Genomic DNA, 18,933 nt, shown 5'->3' with positions numbered 1-18,933 from the left:
AATATATATTGTGGATGTAAGTCCTTTGTCAGATACATGACTTACAAATATTCTCTCCCAGTCTGTGGCTTGTTTTATTCTCTTAACAATATATATTTTCTAATTGTGGCAAAATACACATAACGTAAAATTTGTCATCTTAATCATTTTTAAGTGTACAGTTCTGTGGAGTTAAGAATATTTACATTGTTGTACAACCATCACTACTAACCATCCTCAGAACTCTTTTCAACTTGTTAAACTGGAGCTGTACCCATTAAACAGTAACTCCCTACACCCCACCTCCCATGCCCCCAAGCCGTTGGCAACCACCATTCTGCTTTCTGTCTCTATGAATTTGACTACTCATGTAAGTGGAATCATACAGTATTTTTCTTTTTGTGACTGGTTTATTTCGCTTAGCATAATGTCTTCAAGGTTCATCCATGTTGTAGCATGTGTCAGAATTTCTTTCCTTTTTAAGGCTGAATAATATTCTGTTGTATGTATTTACATTATGTTCATTCATTCATTTGTTGATGAACACTTGGGTTGCTTCCACCTCTTGTTTATTGTAATACTGCTGTGAACATGAGTGTACAAATATCTCTTCAAGATCCTGCTTTCAGTTCTTTTTTGGATATACCCAGAAGTGGAATTGCTAGATTATATGATAATTCTATTTTTAGTTTTTTGAGGAACCAGCATACTGTTTTCTATAGGAGCTGCACCATTTTACATTTCAACCAGTAGTGCACAAGGGTTCTAATTTCTCCATGTCCTCAGCAATATTTGTTATTTGGTTTTTGATAGTAGCCATCCTAATAGGAGTGAGATGGTATCTCATTGTGGTTTTGATTTGCATTTCCATAATACTTAGTGAATTTGAGCATCTTTTCATGTGGTTGTTGGCCATTTGTTTATCTCTTTTGGAGAAATGTCTATTTAGGGCCTTTTTTTGGTATATATATACTTTTTATTAATGTATAGTCAGTTTACAATGTTAATTTCTGGTGTACAGCAGTGCTTCCATGTTAAAAAACAGTTAATTATAGATTTTTTTAAAAAGTCTGAATCAAAAAATCATAAGAAGGACTATAGGTACAAAGTAAAATTATGCAAAGGTAGAAAGGCCCTGATGACTGACTTAGGGGCTGGAAGTTGGGAGTGGTGTGGAGTTAATATAATTTCTCACATTTATTAAGAAGTTAATACGCCATTATTTGAAGTAATTCACCAGCTGGGACCTCAGGTTCAGAACTTTGCTCAAAGTTGCAAGGCTAGTAAGTGATGAAGTGAGAACCGGAATCCAGATATCTTATAAAATAGTACTCTTTACCCTCTTTACTGTTGACTTGCTTTCATGTTGTAAACCATCAGGGTTTTTTAGATAGTTTATTCTCATATTTGTTCATTCATTAAGCAAATGTTTATTGAACAACTATAAGTCTGGCACGGTTCTGGGTGCTGAAAATATGGCAGTAAACAAGGCAGACACAAATTCTTGCCTTTTGGAACTTACATTCTCATCAGGGAAGAAAGACAATAAAATAAGTAAATACATAGTACATTAGATTATGATAAGTGCTTGTGGAGGAAAAAAGGGAAGGGAGAGGAAGTTATAATTTGGATGATGAGGAAAGGGGACTTGCATCTTTGAATGGGGTAGTCAAGAAATCACACTGAAAGGGCACAGTTGAGTAAAGACTTGGAGTGGGGGGGGAAGCAACCCATATAGACACCTGAGGAAAGTATGACCTAGGCAGAGAGAACATCAAATGCAAAGTCCCTGAGAGAGAATCACAAATGTCATGTTCAAGGAATAGTGAAATGCCTGGAGTGGTGGAGGAGCCAGTAAGAAGATGAGTAGTAGGAGATAAGATCAGAGAACTAATGAGTGGTTAGGTCTTGTTAGGCCCTGGAAGCCAAAGAATTCTTGGGATTTTACTTTGAGAAAAAGGAAAAGCATTTGAAGATTTTGATCAGTAAAGTGACACGGTCTGGGTTATGTTTTAGCAGAGTTACTCTAGCTGTTATATTGAGAATTAAATAGGTAGGAAAATAGAAGCAGAGAGACAAGGTAGGTGGCTCCTACAGTCATACAGACCAGAGATGATGATGGTCCAGGGTAGGGAAGGTGGTAAGACAGAACCAAAATCTAAGTGTATTTTGATAGTGAAGGTATTGGGATTTGCTACATAAGAAAATTACAGGCTAGTGCAAGATAACTCAAAGAACTTTGCCTCAAGCAACTGGAAAAATGAAATGACCATCAACTGATATGGGAATGACTGCAGGAGGGTAAAAATGTATTGTAGAGGAAGCTCAGTTTGGGGTTCTTCTAAGATTGAGTTGCTATAAAACAGCCAAAGGGAGAGAAATCGAGGCAGCAGGCAGATAACCAAGTCTGGACTTTTGAACAGAGGCCTAAGCTAGAGATATTGAGAGTAATCAACATACAGCTAGAATTTAAAGCTGTGAGAACACTGAGAAAGAGTAGATGGAAAATTCAGAGGTCCAAAAATTGAGTCCAAGAAGTTGAGGTGATGAGAAACCAGCAAAACAGACTGAAAAGCGGTAACCAGTGGAGTTAGAGGAAAACCTGGGAGAATGGGGTCTTAGAATTTAGAGAGCGTTGGTTTGCCAAAATCTACTCCTGGAGACAAATCCAGTCTTCATTTTTTGGTAACAAATTCCATGGTAATGTCAGGCACAAATATATAATTACCAAATACTAATCCATTGTGAGAATGAGTGAACATCAGTTAATATTTGAAAACTGAGCATAATATTTACTATTCAGAAAAACTTAATTCAATATTAAGTATAAATATATAAAAATATAAGAATTAGAATCAAACTGACAAAGATATCTCTTGATACTCAGAAACCAAGGGTTCTCCTACTTTTCAAACTCAGGAACTGAATATATTTGGATACAAAGTGCTTTTATTACTGTCTTTTCTTTTGTTTATATGCATAGAAAGAAAATAAATAGTTGTATTCTGTTTTTATAATTGGGTTTTTCCTGCTAATCCTTAGATTGCCCTGGCAACTGAGAATATCTACACTTTTGCATTTGTGATGAAATTTAATTGTTACCTGACATGCAAAAAATCTTTTATTGGGAGAAGCAGAAAATATGATTTTTATAAGACATTTATTATTATTATTATCAAAAAGAGTTTTATTTAATGTCAAAACATTGTGTTTTCCACTTACAGGTTTCTGAAGGGTTGTCATTTTTGCACAGCAGTGTGAAAATGGTTCATGGAAATATTACACCTGAAAATATAATTTTGAATAAAAGTGGAGCCTGGAAAATAATGGGCTTTGATTTTTGTGTATCATCGACCAATCCTTCTGAACAAGAGGTAGTGAAGGTTTTAGTCTTCTAATTTTTTAGAGCTCTGGAAATTTGTGATTGCATCTGGAATAGATTAGAGAATTTATAAGCCTGATAAATGTGTAGAAATAGGCTATGTGGTACAATGGTATGTTTAAGTGTATAACTTTATAGAAAAGGCCTAGTGTTCATTGTACCTAAGAGTATTTACTCATTAAGTCCATAGTAATGTTACTTGAGAAGGACATTCTAGCTTGAGTTAAGCCAGTTTGAGCACTATTGGGTTAAGTAGGGTTTTTTTTCCCCCTCGGGATGTCAAATACACTGTCAAACATTTGAATCTCTAGCTGTGTTCCCCCAACTTATTGGATCACAGAATCTTCTTTAGGGAGCATGATAACAGTAATGGTAATCATAGCTGATATTTATTGAAGCACTTTTCTAAACACTTTCTATGTGTTTACTTATTATCCTCATAACAACTCAATGAGGTATAGGAATAATACAGATGAGTAAGTTAGGCTCATAGAATAAAATAACCTGCCTAAGTTTAGACAGGTGGTAAATGGTAGAGCTTAGATTTGAACCCAGTCTTTCTGTTTCCAAAGCACTTATTACTGCCTATTTATACCTAGGAAAACACTGCAGTCAAGTTTTTATTGTAATTGTTAAAGGGACCATGATTTGACCTAAAATAGATTTGTAATGTAAGTAAACATTTTTAAGGGAAGCAGAAAGAATAAGTGTTGGTTGAGTATATACTATGGGTGAGGCACTGTGCTAGGTCTATTTTCCATACATTTGTTAATTCTTAAAACAGCCTTTTGAACCTGTTAACTAACTAGTTACTGAAAGAACAGGATTTCAAACTATTCTATTTGAGCCCATAAACTTGAAGCCTGTGTATCACAAAACAGGACAGACCTTTCCATGTTCATATTGCATCTTATAGTATAGTGATAATTTGTCTTCTGGAAGAGAGCTACAATAACCTCAGAGTTATGAGTTTTTATTCTTATCTCACAATTTGTTGCGTGCACTTTCTAGATTTGGGATTTGGGAAAGTTGAGGACTGAAAGTGGTGATGACATTTTTACTTGCATGACTGTGAATTAAAAACTATATGGCTGCTATTTGACAGTGGTTTGCTTTACTTTGAAGTATTTAACCTATATAATCCTTTTTTTGTCTTATTATAGCCTAAGTTTCCATGTAAAGAATGGGACCCAAATTTACCATCATTGTGTCTTCCAAATCCTGAATATTTGGCCCCTGAATATATACTTTCTGTGAGCTGTGAAACAGCCAGTGATATGTACTCTTTAGGAACTGTCATGTATGCTGTATTTAATAAAGGGAAACCTATATTTGAAGTAAACAAGCAAGATATTTACAAGAGTTTCAGTAGACAGTTGGATCAGGTATTTGCACTTAAATATTTGCTTGCATTAAATTGTTTTAAGTGTTCCTTTGATCTTTTTCTAAAATGTGTTCAGGGAATTCTCTAAAATGAGATGTGTCTCATTTTAAGTTTGCATAAAATCAACTTAACAAAAGTAATTCTTAAGTAAGAATTAAAGCTTTTTAAAACTACAACTTAAATCATGGCATTTATTTACTACAGTGATTATTAAAATATGGTCTAAAATACTGGGCATTTTGTTTTAAGAATAGAAACAATTTCAGGTATTAAAGATGTGCTTTGATTATCTTGCAACAGTAGAATTAGCAAGTTGTTCAATCTAAAAATATATTTTTAGTAAATTTCAAGAAGTTTTCTTAAATTGACTATCTACAATATAAATGCATTATCTTTTTGAATATTTTATATTAATATTTAATATTATCACTCTTTTGAATAGTTGAGTCGTTTAGGATCTAGTTCACTTACAAATATACCCGAGGAAGTCCGTGAACATGTAAAACTGCTGTTAAATGTAACTCCAACTGTAAGACCAGATGCAGATCAAATGACAAAGGTGAGTACACATGAATTCCTGCTGAAAATGTAGAGACCAAAAAAATTAAAGTTGATTAAATGCTTCTGAAGCAAGATTTAGTCAGATATAGTCCACAAATAACATCTATGTTCTTGTATGTATTAAATATTCAACCTCTTTTAATCTTAAACAGTTAATTAATTTATGCATGTAAGTGCTCTGATAGAGTCCTAATTGTCACAATTAGGTGTGCAGAAGTTATAGACACCCCAAGAATTCATAGCCCTCTAATTCACTAATGTAAGCATGGATTTTAATAAATAGTACTGTTTATGCCTTTAAGATACCTTACTTAATTTTTTTAATTAATTAAAATTTTTTTATTGTGGTATGGTTCCTGTACAGTAAACTATACATATTTCAAATGTACAGTTTGATGAATTTTGGTAGATACGTATACCATACTTAATCTTTTAGTATTTTGCTAATTATGTGAAGTAAATGTTACTATACAGCCAAGTCACAGGTACTGACTCTGAAAAATTGACCTTGGAAAGAAAAATAGTTTGTTTATTACTTTCTTATTCTGATTTTTATAATTGGAATTTTTATTAAGTGGTCTTTAGCATTTTACTAAATGTTTCTCAATATTTTTTCACCATATGTGGCAGTTTCAGATATGACAAGTACTTTAATACTTACCAAAATAATTTTATTTCCCTTCTTAGATTCCCTTCTTTGATGATGTTGGTGCAGTAACACTGCAGTATTTTGATACTTTATTCCAAAGAGATAACCTTCAGAAATCACAGTTTTTCAAAGGACTGCCAAAGGTTCTACCAAAACTGCCCAAGGTTTGTTATTCTTATTGTAGTCAGGATTTTAGAATTTAGAGTTTACTTTGACTTACTATAATAACTCTTCCTAAAAAAAAGTAACTTTTGCCTTGGATGCCTAAATAACTATAAAAGTCTGTAGACTGACGTAAAAAGTTTAGTGGACCTTTTTTGCATGGTCCAAAAATAATTAAACAGGGTAAAAGTATTAGATGGATACTACCAATGCAAAGGTAACACTTGGACAATTAAACATCAGAAGAGAAATCCCTAAGCTGTCATTGTGGAAATCACTACCTTACCAGCAATTAAAGGGATCCTTCTGTATTGATACTAGTCTCTCCAATTCCTTTAGTCACCCTCTCTGGCTTATAAAATCATGAGTGTAATATGGTCTAAAAATATTAGTGAATATTAAAGAAGCCACTGGCTGGAAAGCTGGTAATTCCTGGTTGCAGAAATACCTCCAATGTTTAATCTATCAGATATTCATTATGTACTGTCTGTCTAGCCCTGTACTGAGATGCTATGGAGAATAAATATTGTCCTTGCTCTCAAGATCCTTATAGTAAGAATTACATAGGGTAAACATATATGAAACAATTAACAATGCAGGACAGTGTTTAAGTTGCATAGTATGAATCATAAGTAATGAAGAAATTAAGAAGAGAAACATATTAGTGAAGACCAATTAGGAAAGGCTTTCTAAAGGAAGGGTGACTGTATGTTCCCCATTTACCTGTGACATTCCCAAGTTATGTCTTTTGTCCTGGCATGATTAGCCATAGCACCCTGTTTTACTCTCAGAAGTGTCTCAATTTCAACCATAAGTTATCTAGTCACCTTACCCAAAAGGATTGGAGATTTTAGACTGTAACGTCAATGTTAATACTAAAGACCTGATATAAAAACCAGTTTTATGAAAACATTTTTGCCTTTCAGCGTGTCATTGTGCAGAGAATTTTGCCTTGTTTGACTTCAGAATTTGTAAACCCTGACATGGTACCTTTTGTTTTGCCCAATGTTCTACTCATTGCCGAAGAATGCACCAAAGAAGAATATGTGAAACTAATTTTACCTGAACTTGGCCCTGTCTTTAAACAGCAGGAGCCAATCCAGGTATGTATGTAAATATTTTTTTCCTATTTATCTGCTGTTACTCAGTGATGTTAGCCAATAATGACTCATTGGAAACAAAAGGAATGAATATTTAATTTTTTTTTAAATTGAGGTAAGTATGAGAGACTTTCTTTTCCATTAGTCAGAAGCTATTTTGCATATATTGAAGTGAACCATTCCTAAAATTATAACTGAACTTTGCAAGTAAATGTCTATAGCTCTCCATAAGTTACTGTCTCAGAAAATAAATTGTAATGAGATTTTGCATATATTATATTGTTCCCATTGGCCTGATTGAAAATTACAAGTTTAGGAAAAGAAATATTTCTTTTTTTTCCTTCACTTTTAAGTGTTTTTGTTTGTTTTGTTATTCAGGGTCTTTAATTTATACATGATTTATACCAGTTGTTTCTTTTTGTTTCATTACTAATAAATAGTTTCACCAGAAGAGGGAAAATGCTTATAGCACCAAGGAAGTAATATATGTGTATTGTCAGTGAAAAAATGTAATTAGTCTCTGATATAGACTCTATTACAATATTTATTTGCCAGATTTAAGGTAGACTTGAATTTAAGAGCAGTAGGGTCACATACCTGAGTTTGAATTTGGCCTTCTTCATCAACTTGGGCAAGTCATTACTCTCTTAAGCTCCTATTTTGTTCATTTCTGAAATAAAAGGGGTTGTTAAGATTAAATGAAATTTTCTGGCATATGGTAAGTATTATTAATTTCTGCTACTTCATGGCAATAGCTTATTAGTAAACTGTCAACTACCTGATTTAATGGTTTTATGACAGGCTGTTTGTGGTCCTTCTCTTGAAAGGAGGGGAACAGAAGGAAGTCTGTGGTGGTAAGGCAAGGGTTCCTCTACCTAAGGAAGGGACAGGTGAGGGAGCTGTAGCCTTCAAAGGTCAAGGTGTCAAGAGGGAAAGGAGTGGAGTCATATGTTCACTAAGCTGTGTGTCAGTCAGATCGGATCTTAAGGAACCTGTCATCTAAATTCTTAATTGCCTTCATTGTTTGGTATTCTTTCCCTTAGTAGTCTAGCTAAAAATCCCTTCTGAAAAGCTTTAACTGAGCCTTGGCAAAACTAAGTATTCTGCAAATGGAAGGGGTAGTTTATTCCTTATAATTTGTGCTGGCAAACAGATTATCAGGGACAATTGAAATGTTTCTTTCTAGAATCTTTCCTGACAGTTCTTTTCATTTCTGTACCTTTTCTTCTCTTGAACTTCATAGAAACCGAGTGATGGAATTTACTTCTTTGGGACATCTGACTTTGCTGCCCTCAGGCTTTTATTTTTTTACCCAGTAGCTTTCCAGATAGTTGGTACTTGTGGGTGAGTGATGTATTGCTGAAGATATGTGAGAGTTAGGAAATTACTTTTTATTTAAATGTTTAAACTGAGAGCAGATGTTAAATATTGTGCCTCCAGAAACATAAGAGACTTGATTTGTATATTTTTGTCTTCCATGCCTTCAGGCTAGCAACATGGTGAGTGTCAAAATATACAACTTATTCTTTTGAAGCTACTTTAAATTTTGTCGTATATAAAGTGTCATAAAGATTCTAGAACTTAATACATTGTTCCCTTTTCTGTACAGATTTTGTTAATTTTCCTCCAAAAAATGGATTTGCTACTAACCAAAACTCCTCCTGATGAAATAAAGAACAGTGTCCTCCCTATGGTTTACAGAGCCCTAGAGGCTCCTTCCATTCAGATCCAGGTATAATCAGTTTTTTTTTTTTCTTTTGTGATGATTTTGATTCTTAAAGCAAGAGAAAAACGTGAAGTACATTTTAAATTATAAAATCTTTTATGTAAAGTTCAGTAGTATATATTAATCCATTGATTTGCATTATGTGCTTACTAAAATGAATCCACTCCTAATTTGAAGAATCAGTTGACCTGTATTAATGAAATAAAATGATCTGTTGCTTTTCTCTATCAGAAATATACAATTCTGGAAGGTTTTATTATAGTTTGGATTGCTGTATAGCTTCTTGCTAAATGAGTAACATATGAATGAAAATGACAAAGATATATGTGCCTTTTTCTTATGAGTTAAGTAGGTACTTCCCATACTCATAATTTTCTTTCATGCTTGGTAACTCAGTCTTCTATTCAGAAATGTTGTTCCTTCTGCATTGAAGTTAATTTGTATAGCCCGTAGATAGAAAAGCACATAGCAATTCAGTGTGACCATTCCTAATGCATTTATAGTCATGCTTTGTGTTGCAAAAGTGATGTTAAAATATCATGTACTTTGCCAAACTTTTAGTTCTGTAATTTTTCTACTAGAATTTTGATTCTGTGGGTTATCTGGGAAAAAAAACTTTGAATTGCCATTAAAAGTGTAATTTAGGTTTTTGATTTTTTTTCACTCTGTAAAATAAATACCTATGTTAAAGACATCTCATACTTAAAAGCTTATAATCTCTTTGCCAGTGTAGAGATTCTAATAAAAGCATAGAATTTTAATTTTTGAAAGTTGTTGACCAAAGCCTTTTTTTAATGTGAACCTAATAACACTTGTATAAGGTCACTTTTTTTTTTTTTAACTCATTTCAGTCTTTAAATTCTTTTTTTCATTCAAAGTTTTGAAGTTGATATTAAAATTTTTTTTTCCTTATACGATCATCCTTTCTTCAAGGTGAGGATATGCTGCCTTTGTCCAGATGACGTGGGATAATTGGGGAAGGTGTATTTACCATTACTTTTTAGCCCTTTCCAAAGGAGTTGTGAATTATAGCTTCTTGAAACATTCCCACAGACCCTGTGTAGCCAAACTGGTTTTATATTCAGTGACATTAGGGAGGAGAAGGATGATTGAGTGACATGAAAGGCCATTTTTCTTCATAAGGGGATTACTTTGACCAGTAAATTATTAGCCAATATTTTATTGAAATGGTTAACATATAATTCATATTGACTTCCGCGACTTTGCTGAGTTTTAGAAAACAGCATTTCTGATATCTTTAGTCACCAGTCACTAGTGTCAACATTGCTTGTTAAGAGTCTGATAAAATTAAAGCCTATCTAAGTTTTGGGAGAGTCTTAGAGCAAGAGCAAGAAACAAAAAATGTTAAAAGGCTAGGAAGTAACTTTTAAAATTCATTTTTTGAGTGATACTGTTAGAGTGAAGTTTGATTAGAAATACTTAAGAGGCTGGAGTAGTTTAGAAAAATATTGGGAAAAGTAGACGATGGTTTACAAAAGTAAGGATCCTTAGAGCCATTAATAGAAATGTATATGAGAACCAGTTTTTAAAATTATTTACCTTTAAATTAAACATAGACTTTGGGTTCATTCTCCTCTCCCCACCACCAGTTACAGAGAAAGTATAAAATAAGGCAAAAGTTCCTGAGAAAATACTAATTGGACTTCCTTGAGTTTTTGTTTGTTAATGTTTTGTTTTTTTTGATCTCCTGTTCAGTTCTTCACTCTGTCTTCTCCTATGGAGAAAGTTATCTCCTCCTTTAGCTAAGTGATTTAGACATAATTTTAGTTTGTCTCTTTGTAACCTACTGCTAGATTATATGGCATAGTGTTCATTCTCTCTCTCTCTCTCTCTGTCTCTCTCTGTCTCTGTCTTTCCTGTCAATTAAAGGCTGACCTTCCCTGTCACCCTCTGGTCACAAGAGCATAGTATCTCTCACTGATTGCTCACCATTGCTCATTCTTCTCTACCATCTGTGGAAAATAGTCCCTTAATTATAGTTTGTATTTCTTATTCTCAAATTATGTCATCTACTTAATTATTATATTTCTGAGTGGATACAAACATATAACTCTTCTTTTTATCTGCCTTTTGGAAATCTCAGAATAGGTTAAAGCAAGTAAAATACTTGCTAGTATTCTGATAACAGATTCTTAGTGGTTAATTCATTTCTGTCTGCTAACTACAAGTGAATGTCATTAAGTTTACCAAATATTATCAATAATTCCTTCCCTGATACACATTTATACCTCCATTTTCGTCAGTAATCCTTACTCTTGTTTTCCTACAAGGATCGTTCTGCCTTATAAGGTATCTGAGATATGTGTTCTTCAGCCAGTTAGTGCTCAAGCCATTTCTTGTTCTTTTTTTTTTATCTCATTTAATCTCCATCATCCCCCTTTTTCCTCTGTTATCCTCATTCATAGTTCCCAGTTTCAAGCATTTACACTATGGCATGGCATTAGTTAACAAGAATGTTTTAAATAAGTTTTTCTATTTCTATCAGTTATACTTACGTAAATTTCAGAATTTAGAAGTACTTAAAAATACAAAAAAAAAAGTAAAATTCTCTCTCAGAGATTCCCACAGTTAACATTTCCAGATATATCTTTCTAATCTTCTTTCCTAAGCCTATAGACAGATAACATGTTTTTAAAACTGGGATCATATAATAATGTCTTATTCCATTTTATCCTCAGTAGTATTAAACAATCTTTGGAAATATCTGTTTAAGATGTTTGTATTGTATTCCATTATATGGATATATGTAATGGATAAGAAATTCCTTATTTAAAAGGAATAATTTTACATAATTTGATTTTCCCTCATTGTGAAAGATAGCAAAACTTAGATGTTCCTATTTTTTAAAATAAATGAAGAATTGTGTTTTCAGGGAAAGAAATTAAGAATGAGATCAGGGAATTTTGGTACATATGCTAGTTGTATGACCTAGTGTGAATTTGAGTAAGATCATCTGAGCCTGTTTCTTCATCTATAATATTGAAAATTGATAATAACTATTGTTCTTTCAAACAGTTGTTGAAAGGACCCAATGATATACATAAAAATTTATTTCAAACTTTGTGACAAATTAGTTATACAAATATGGAGTGTTTAATATGTGAAAGTCTTTCTCTAAGATTGATCTGATTTATTTTCTTAATAGGAACTCTGTCTAAACATCATTCCAACCTTTGCAAATCTTATTGACTACCCATCCATGAAAAATGCTTTGATACCGAGAATTAAAAATGCATGCCTGCAAACATCTTCTCTTGCTGTAAGTAATTGCGTGTTAATTTTTGTTTTTCTTTCAGTTCCCATTGGTTTAAAGCATCTTCTTATTGTTTAATAACTCCTTTACAGTTTGTTCATGTATTTTGTCTTGGCTACTGGTAGCCTATATATAGTACTATAAAAGTGAGCAATAGCTGTAGTTTTCCCTGATGTAAAATTTTACAATATTCCATCCATGACCTTCACGCCTGTTCCCTAACTGAATGCTTCAGTAGAAAATTTGGGTAATTATTTTCTTGATGCTTTTCTGTTTTAAGTCACTGTTTATTTTTCTTTCATCTTTATTACAGAAATACGGTACTTTTTTAACCAACTACATTGTTATCTACTTCTCTTAGTTTACTTTTTTTTTTTAAAAATGCAGTTTTATTGATACTATGATATCAACTGAAAGTATTGTATCTTAACAAATTCCAGCTAAAAAAAGTAGGATGTAAAATATTTATCAAAATAGTCAAGAGAATATAGATAGAATTTTGATAAAGTTCTTAAGTGTCAGGTTTTAGTAACTAAATTAAGGATATATTTAGAAATAGAAAACTTTATGTAGGACAAATATTATAGATACTCTTCCTATGTTGTTAAAATATTTAGTTTAAGAATGACTTTAACCTGAGTTAGAGAAAAATACTAAAAGCCCAATAAAATTGATCACTTGGGAGAATTTAATCCTTTTTATAATTCAAATGACCCCAAGGAAATATTCTTAGTAAACACATAGATGGCAAAGCTTCTCAGATCCAAATTACTTTATTTAAAATGATACAAAATTAAAGTCATTCCTTATTTTAGCTACCTAGGCTTCTGATAAAGCAATCATAAATTCGTTCTGAAACAAGGCAAGGGAAATTATAAATATGTGATGTGAATTTCCTATTTTAGTAAAGAATGAGAGCTCTTAAACATGCTTTTATTCTTGAGATTTGAACATAAGCTGATATGAAGAGTATGTTTACACTGAAGTATTTTGTTCTAGATTTCAGAGACTTTAAATGACTAATTCAGTTTACCTCTTTTTTAATAGGTTCGTGTAAATTCATTAGTGTGCTTAGGAAAGATTTTGGAATACTTGGATAAGTGGTTTGTACTTGATGATATTCTGCCCTTCTTACAACAGATTCCATCCAAGGAACCTGCGGTCCTCATGGGAATTTTAGGTAGCTAAAAACTTAATGTCTTTTTATGCTACTATGTCATGCAAGTAAACTTTTCAATCTATAAAGTCATTTTGCTCTCTTTTCATGTATATAGCATTCAATAACTGAAGAATGATGGGATAAATGCCATGATACAACTTTTCTTTTTGTTAATTTTAGCACAAGCAGTAAAACTTGACATTTACAAAGGAATAAGACATTTGGAAATCCTAACTTCACAAATACCATAATAGCATATAGTTTACCCTATAAAATGGTACTAAATAAGAGAGGCAAACAGAATTACTTGAAATGCTGATACCAGTCTTGATAGTAATAACTGACATTTATTTGGTACCCGATTTGCAAGAGTCACTGTACTGAGTCTTTTCTCTGCATTGTCTTATTTTGTCCTCTCCAAAGTCCAGCAAGATTGGTACTATTATTTCTGTTTTACAGTAAGGAAACTGAGGCTCAGATAGAGAGGTAAAATTACCACAGCTGATAAGTGGTAGAGCTGGTTTTTAACCGGGATATGTTTACATCTGAAGTATTTTTCACTGCTAAGTGATGTGCTGATGAAGCACATTCTGTTCTGTCAGCATAATTACAAATTACTCTGTCAATAAACTCTGAAATTGTTTACAGATAGTTAAAGCCCAGTCTGGAAATATGAGGGGTCTGCTGTACTAATAGAAATAAACAGAATCACAGAAACATTAACAAGTTACTAAGTTTGAAGTTCTTTGTTAATTTTGAAGAAAAACTGTATTATTCAGCCATGTATTTTTAACACCTACTACAATGCCTGATTTATATAGAAAGTCCTCAGTAAATGTTTGTAGGAATGGTCAGTAAGTAATCTGTTGTGGACCTCTGTAAATATAGAGCTTTTGTAATATGGTATGAAACTTTTGAGCTCAAAGAAATTAGTCTTCTTGAGAAAGAGTTTGACATAGTAGAAAGAGCCTTAACCCTAATCCTGGCTGTGCCAGTTCCTGGAGTGACTTTGAAGTTTCTTCATCTATCAAATGAGGATAAAAATAATATCATTTTAAGAGTCTGGTGAGAATTCAGTGAGATAACTGAAGGGAAAGTAGTAAGCCTGGCAAATAAGCATTTAGTAGGCACCCAATAAAGTTACTGTTTGAGTATATAAGTGAAGTGTAGGAGAGTAAAAGAGTTGGTGTATTCTAAAGCTTTGGATTATATACAAAACACTTATAACACAAAAGCATTCAGGGAATGAGGAGTAAATGTACTCATTGTACCAGATGAAAGTTTGTGGAATAGGTATAAACAATCAGGGTCTTGAAAGTTGAGTAAATAGGTGAGACAACAGGGAAGGATTGTGTGGAGTTGAATTATCAAAGTTCAGAGGTGTTGAGTCTGATTGGGTAAAGAAGTGAATAAAGGTGTAGGACCTATCTTAGACACTTTGAAATAGATGACTCAAGATTGAGTGAGAGATCTGAAATACATATTTAGATGTTTTAAGGAGAGAGAGACATTCTGTAATCTTAAACTGCTATGCTGTAAGAACTCTACATAGTTCTGATAGGCTTTTAATATTATATACTATCATAAAATGTGCTCTTATAAACCAAAAGAGTACAGGATAAATATGTCATGGTATATTAAATCCAAACTGACAATAAAGCTGAAATTATTCTGACCCATATGTAAGAACCTTGTTCTATGCATTGATAAGGAAAATTTGTAACTACACTGATTATCAAGAAATTTCATGTAGATACCCTTTTTTTCTAATTTCTGTTAATTTGTGTCATTGAATTATGGAGTTTGTCTTACTCTTTTCTATCAGGTATTTACAAATGTACTTTTACTCACAAGAAGTTGGGAATCACCAAAGAGCAGCTGGCTGGGAGAGTATTACCTCATCTGATTCCCCTGAGTATTGAAAACAATCTTAATCTCAATCAGGTAGGAGTAGTTTTGTGCTTTATTCAGTTTATTCAGCTTACTGTTTTCTTGGCATTGAACATATAAATGCTTTATATATAAATATTGCTAAAACAAGGGAAACTACGCCAAAGAGTTAAATGAAGAAAATTCATGGGTTCAAAAAAGGAGTATATGAATTAGAAGGATGGATTATTGAAGGCCTCATTGGGATATAGTAAATGAATAGAATATTGAAAAATGTGTAGAATTTGGGGCTACTTCAAATTTGGAGCTGGGAAGTTGAGGTGAATGAAGGAAAAAATTAATGTGTCTAGTTTGTGTATTCATTATTTATCACTGCCTAACAAATCACCACAAATTTGATGGTTTAAAACAACATATATTATTATCTCACAGGTTCTGTGGGTCAGCCAAGCCAGGGCATGGATTCTCTGCTCAGAGTTTCTTACAATGCTGCTGTTAAAGACTGGGGTCCCATCTGAAGGCTCAGCTGGGAGAGGATCTATTTCTAAGCTCACTCAGTGGTCGTTGGTGGGGTTCAGTTCCTTTCGGGTTGTTGGACTGAGGGCCTCAGTTCGTTGCTTTCTGTTAGCTGGATGCCACTGTAAGTTCCTTGCTTCATGGATCTCTACAACATGGCAACTGGGTGTCATCAAAGCCAGAAAGAGAGAGAATCCACTAGAAATATGAAAGTTATAGATCTTATAGTGTAATCAAGGAAATGACAGCTCATTACCTCTGCAATATTCTGTTGGTTACAAGCAAGTCACAGGTCCTGCCCATGCTTGAAGATAGGAGATTACACAAAGACTGAGTGACAAAATGAGAAAATAATTGGGAACGATTTTAGAGCCTGTCTGCCACAGGAAATGAAAACTCCAGTTTGAGAGATACCTGTAATACAATAGGGGAGTAATGAAAGAAAGATAAATTGAGACTAGAATAGGTAGACTTTAAATGCCTGTCTGGTTTAGGTGTTTGAACTTTTGAGATGTGGTAAATGTTTGAGCAAAGGAACTATGTGTTCAAAGATTATTATAGAATTACCTCTCTGCATACCTCTGTTGTGGTAGTTATCATAGCATCCTGACTATCCCAGGAGGCTGGCTATTTCAGCTCATTATATCCCCAGCACTTAGTGCAGTGCCAGAAGCAAAAATTTTTATTGAATTGAGGGAAAACTTGAGGTACAGAGTAATGACAAGGCATTTTGCTCACCACAGAATTGGTATTTAATGATGTATAGGGGAAAAGACTGGGAAGGGTTACTGTTTAACTGAGAGTGTCAGAAATGGATAGGCAGGAATTAAGGACTGAAAGTGAGTTAGAGCAGTGAGGAAAGCAGAAAGCTGAGAGTTAAGCAAGAGAGCTTTTGGCATAGGGGAGAGTGCTGAGTGAATGGAGTTTTGGAGTTGAGAAATTTGTAGAATTGACTGGATCCAAAATTTCACTTGAAGTGGTAGGATAAGCCTCTGAAGGTTTGTGTCCTTAGATTTCAAATTTTGGCTTGATGGCTTCTTCATATCTTAGATGGCAGGGTTAGAATTATGACTGGCAAAAAGGGAGACAGTACTATTGGGCAAAAATAGGATAACATGCCTAAGATAGTGTTCAACTTTGGTCATTTCTGTTATTAGTTCTCATATTTATGATTTAGGGTGTTTTAACATAGTCTCAAATGCTTATTTTAGGATATATAATTCCATTTGAGATGTGTTAGTTTTCTTCAGCTAAGTTGATTTTTTTTTAGGGGCCTGTTTTCATCAACTGAAATATTTTGATTCATATCTTCTAGTATTTTACAATAGTTACCGTGGATGTAGTCTTGCTTTCCTATTCATTTCATGGACAAGTTTCCTAATTCAAGACTGCCCTCTTCTGCCAGTTCTGATTTAAAATAATCTAAGTATATTCTGTATTATGTGAAAAAGATAAAGTAACTTAGGAAAATACATTTTTAGCATTTTTTTTTTTAAAAGAGCAAATGCCATGCAGCAATCAAAATACAATCACAACTTGTATTGGAGGACGGTTCCTGTGACCACTCCTAGTTTCTGTGATTCACTAGGAGGACACAGGTCTCCGCATATGGTTGTACTCACAGCTATGATTTATTATAGTGAAAGGATACCAAGCAAAATCAGCAAAGGGAGAAGGTTTGTGGGCCAAAGTCTGGGGAAACCAGGCTCAAGCTTCCAGAGTTGTCATTTGGTAGAGCCACACAGAATGCACTTACTTTCCTTGGTAATGAGTTGTGACAGTGTGTTGGAAATGTTGCCACCCAAGGAAGCTCATTGGAGACTCAGTGCCTGGAGTTTTTATTGGAGGCAGATCAAGTAGCATTCCCAGCCTGTTGTGTACTCAAATTCCTGTTAGGCACAGTGAGCCATTATCATCAGTGAATGAGGCGAACCATTCTAAAATATGAGTTCCTGGACACCAGCCAAGGGACAGCCTTACAAGCAGGCTTTTCCAAAGATAGCAGTTCAGGCCTACTCTATAGCTTCAACAGTAGATGAATCTCACAGACATAATGTTGAGCAAATGAAGCAGGCACTAAAGAGGAGTTACTGAATGATTCCATTTATGTGCAACACAAAGACAGTTAAAACTACACTGCTGGAAGTCTGAATAGTGTCTATTCATACAGCGAGGCGGGTGGGAAGTCATTGGAAGAGGGCACAAGGAAGCTTCTGGGGTGCTGCCAAATGATCTTTTCTTTTTCTGGCTGCTGGTTAAATTCAGTTTGTGAATTTTTTGAAATGTGCATTTATTTATATGTATACTTTTCTGCTAGTATGTTGTATTTTGTTTAAAAGTTAAAAACTAATCACCAGAAAGTCAGTCACGGTAAACTGCTAAGGAAATAGGCCTTTTGTTACTTTCATGGTAAGACAAAGAAGGGTAAATGAATGATAGAGCATAGTGAGAGACAGCTTAATGTAACAAAAAAGCACAAGCTTTGGAGACAGACAGTATGAATTCTAATTCTGCCATACAAGTTATTTATTTTTTCTGAGTAAGTTACTTTCTCTCTTGCTGAGCCTAAGTTCCCTCATTTATAGAATAGAAATGTTAATTAATTTAAAGAGTTGTGAAGATAAATAAAATAGTATATTTAGAAGCACTTAGCCCAAAGATCTAGTTATAAGATTTGGGGAGGAGAAGAAAGCACTTTCTATAGTCTTCCTGTAGTATGTGATATTCAAAAAGTTGTTTATCCTCTTAGACTGCTGGTGGAAATGTAGTTTGGTGCAGCCATTATGGAAAACAGTATGGAGATTCCTCAAAAAACTAAAAGTAGACTTACCATATGATCCAGCAATCCCACTCCTGGGTATATATCTGAAGGGTACTGAATTCTAATTCGAAAAGATACATGCACCCCAGTGTTCATAGCAGCACTGTTTATGATAGCCAAGACATGGAAACAACCTAAATGTCCATCGACAGATGACTGAATAAAGAAGATGTGGTACATTTATACAGTAGAATACTACTCAGCCACAAAAAAGAATAAAATAATGCCATTTGCAGCAACATGGATGGACCTAGAGATCGCCATTCTAAGTGAAGTAAGCCAGAAAGAGAAAGAAAAATACCACATGATATGACTCATATGGGTAATCTA

The 18,933-nt window shown here is 33.7% G+C and overlaps 1 protein-coding gene across 5 annotated transcripts in view; it reads left to right on the top strand.

The window, feature by feature from the left end:
- Positions 1-18,933, top strand: part of SCYL2 (SCY1 like pseudokinase 2) — a 55,788-nt gene that overhangs the window by 27,593 nt on the left and 9,262 nt on the right. For 4 of the 5 annotated variants that reach the window (XM_032493553.1, XM_032493550.1, XM_032493552.1 and 1 more), the window contains exons 5-14: positions 3,204-3,353; positions 4,525-4,746; positions 5,188-5,304; positions 5,994-6,119; positions 7,044-7,220; positions 8,705-8,716; positions 8,827-8,949; positions 12,110-12,223; positions 13,265-13,397; positions 15,202-15,320. In XM_032493553.1, coding sequence (XP_032349444.1) covers positions 3,204-3,353; positions 4,525-4,746; positions 5,188-5,304; positions 5,994-6,119; positions 7,044-7,220; positions 8,705-8,716; positions 8,827-8,949; positions 12,110-12,223; positions 13,265-13,397; positions 15,202-15,320 — 1,293 coding nt within the window. The remainder of the gene's footprint in view (positions 1-3,203; positions 3,354-4,524; positions 4,747-5,187; positions 5,305-5,993; positions 6,120-7,043; positions 7,221-8,704; positions 8,717-8,826; positions 8,950-12,109; positions 12,224-13,264; positions 13,398-15,201; positions 15,321-18,933) is intronic. The other variant, XM_032493554.1, reaches the window with a different exon arrangement.

This window comes from Camelus ferus, chromosome 12, assembly GCF_009834535.1.
Source record: "Camelus ferus isolate YT-003-E chromosome 12, BCGSAC_Cfer_1.0, whole genome shotgun sequence".
Classification (NCBI taxonomy): domain Eukaryota; kingdom Metazoa; phylum Chordata; class Mammalia; order Artiodactyla; family Camelidae; genus Camelus; species Camelus ferus.
This window is presented reverse-complemented; position numbering and strand designations above follow the sequence as displayed.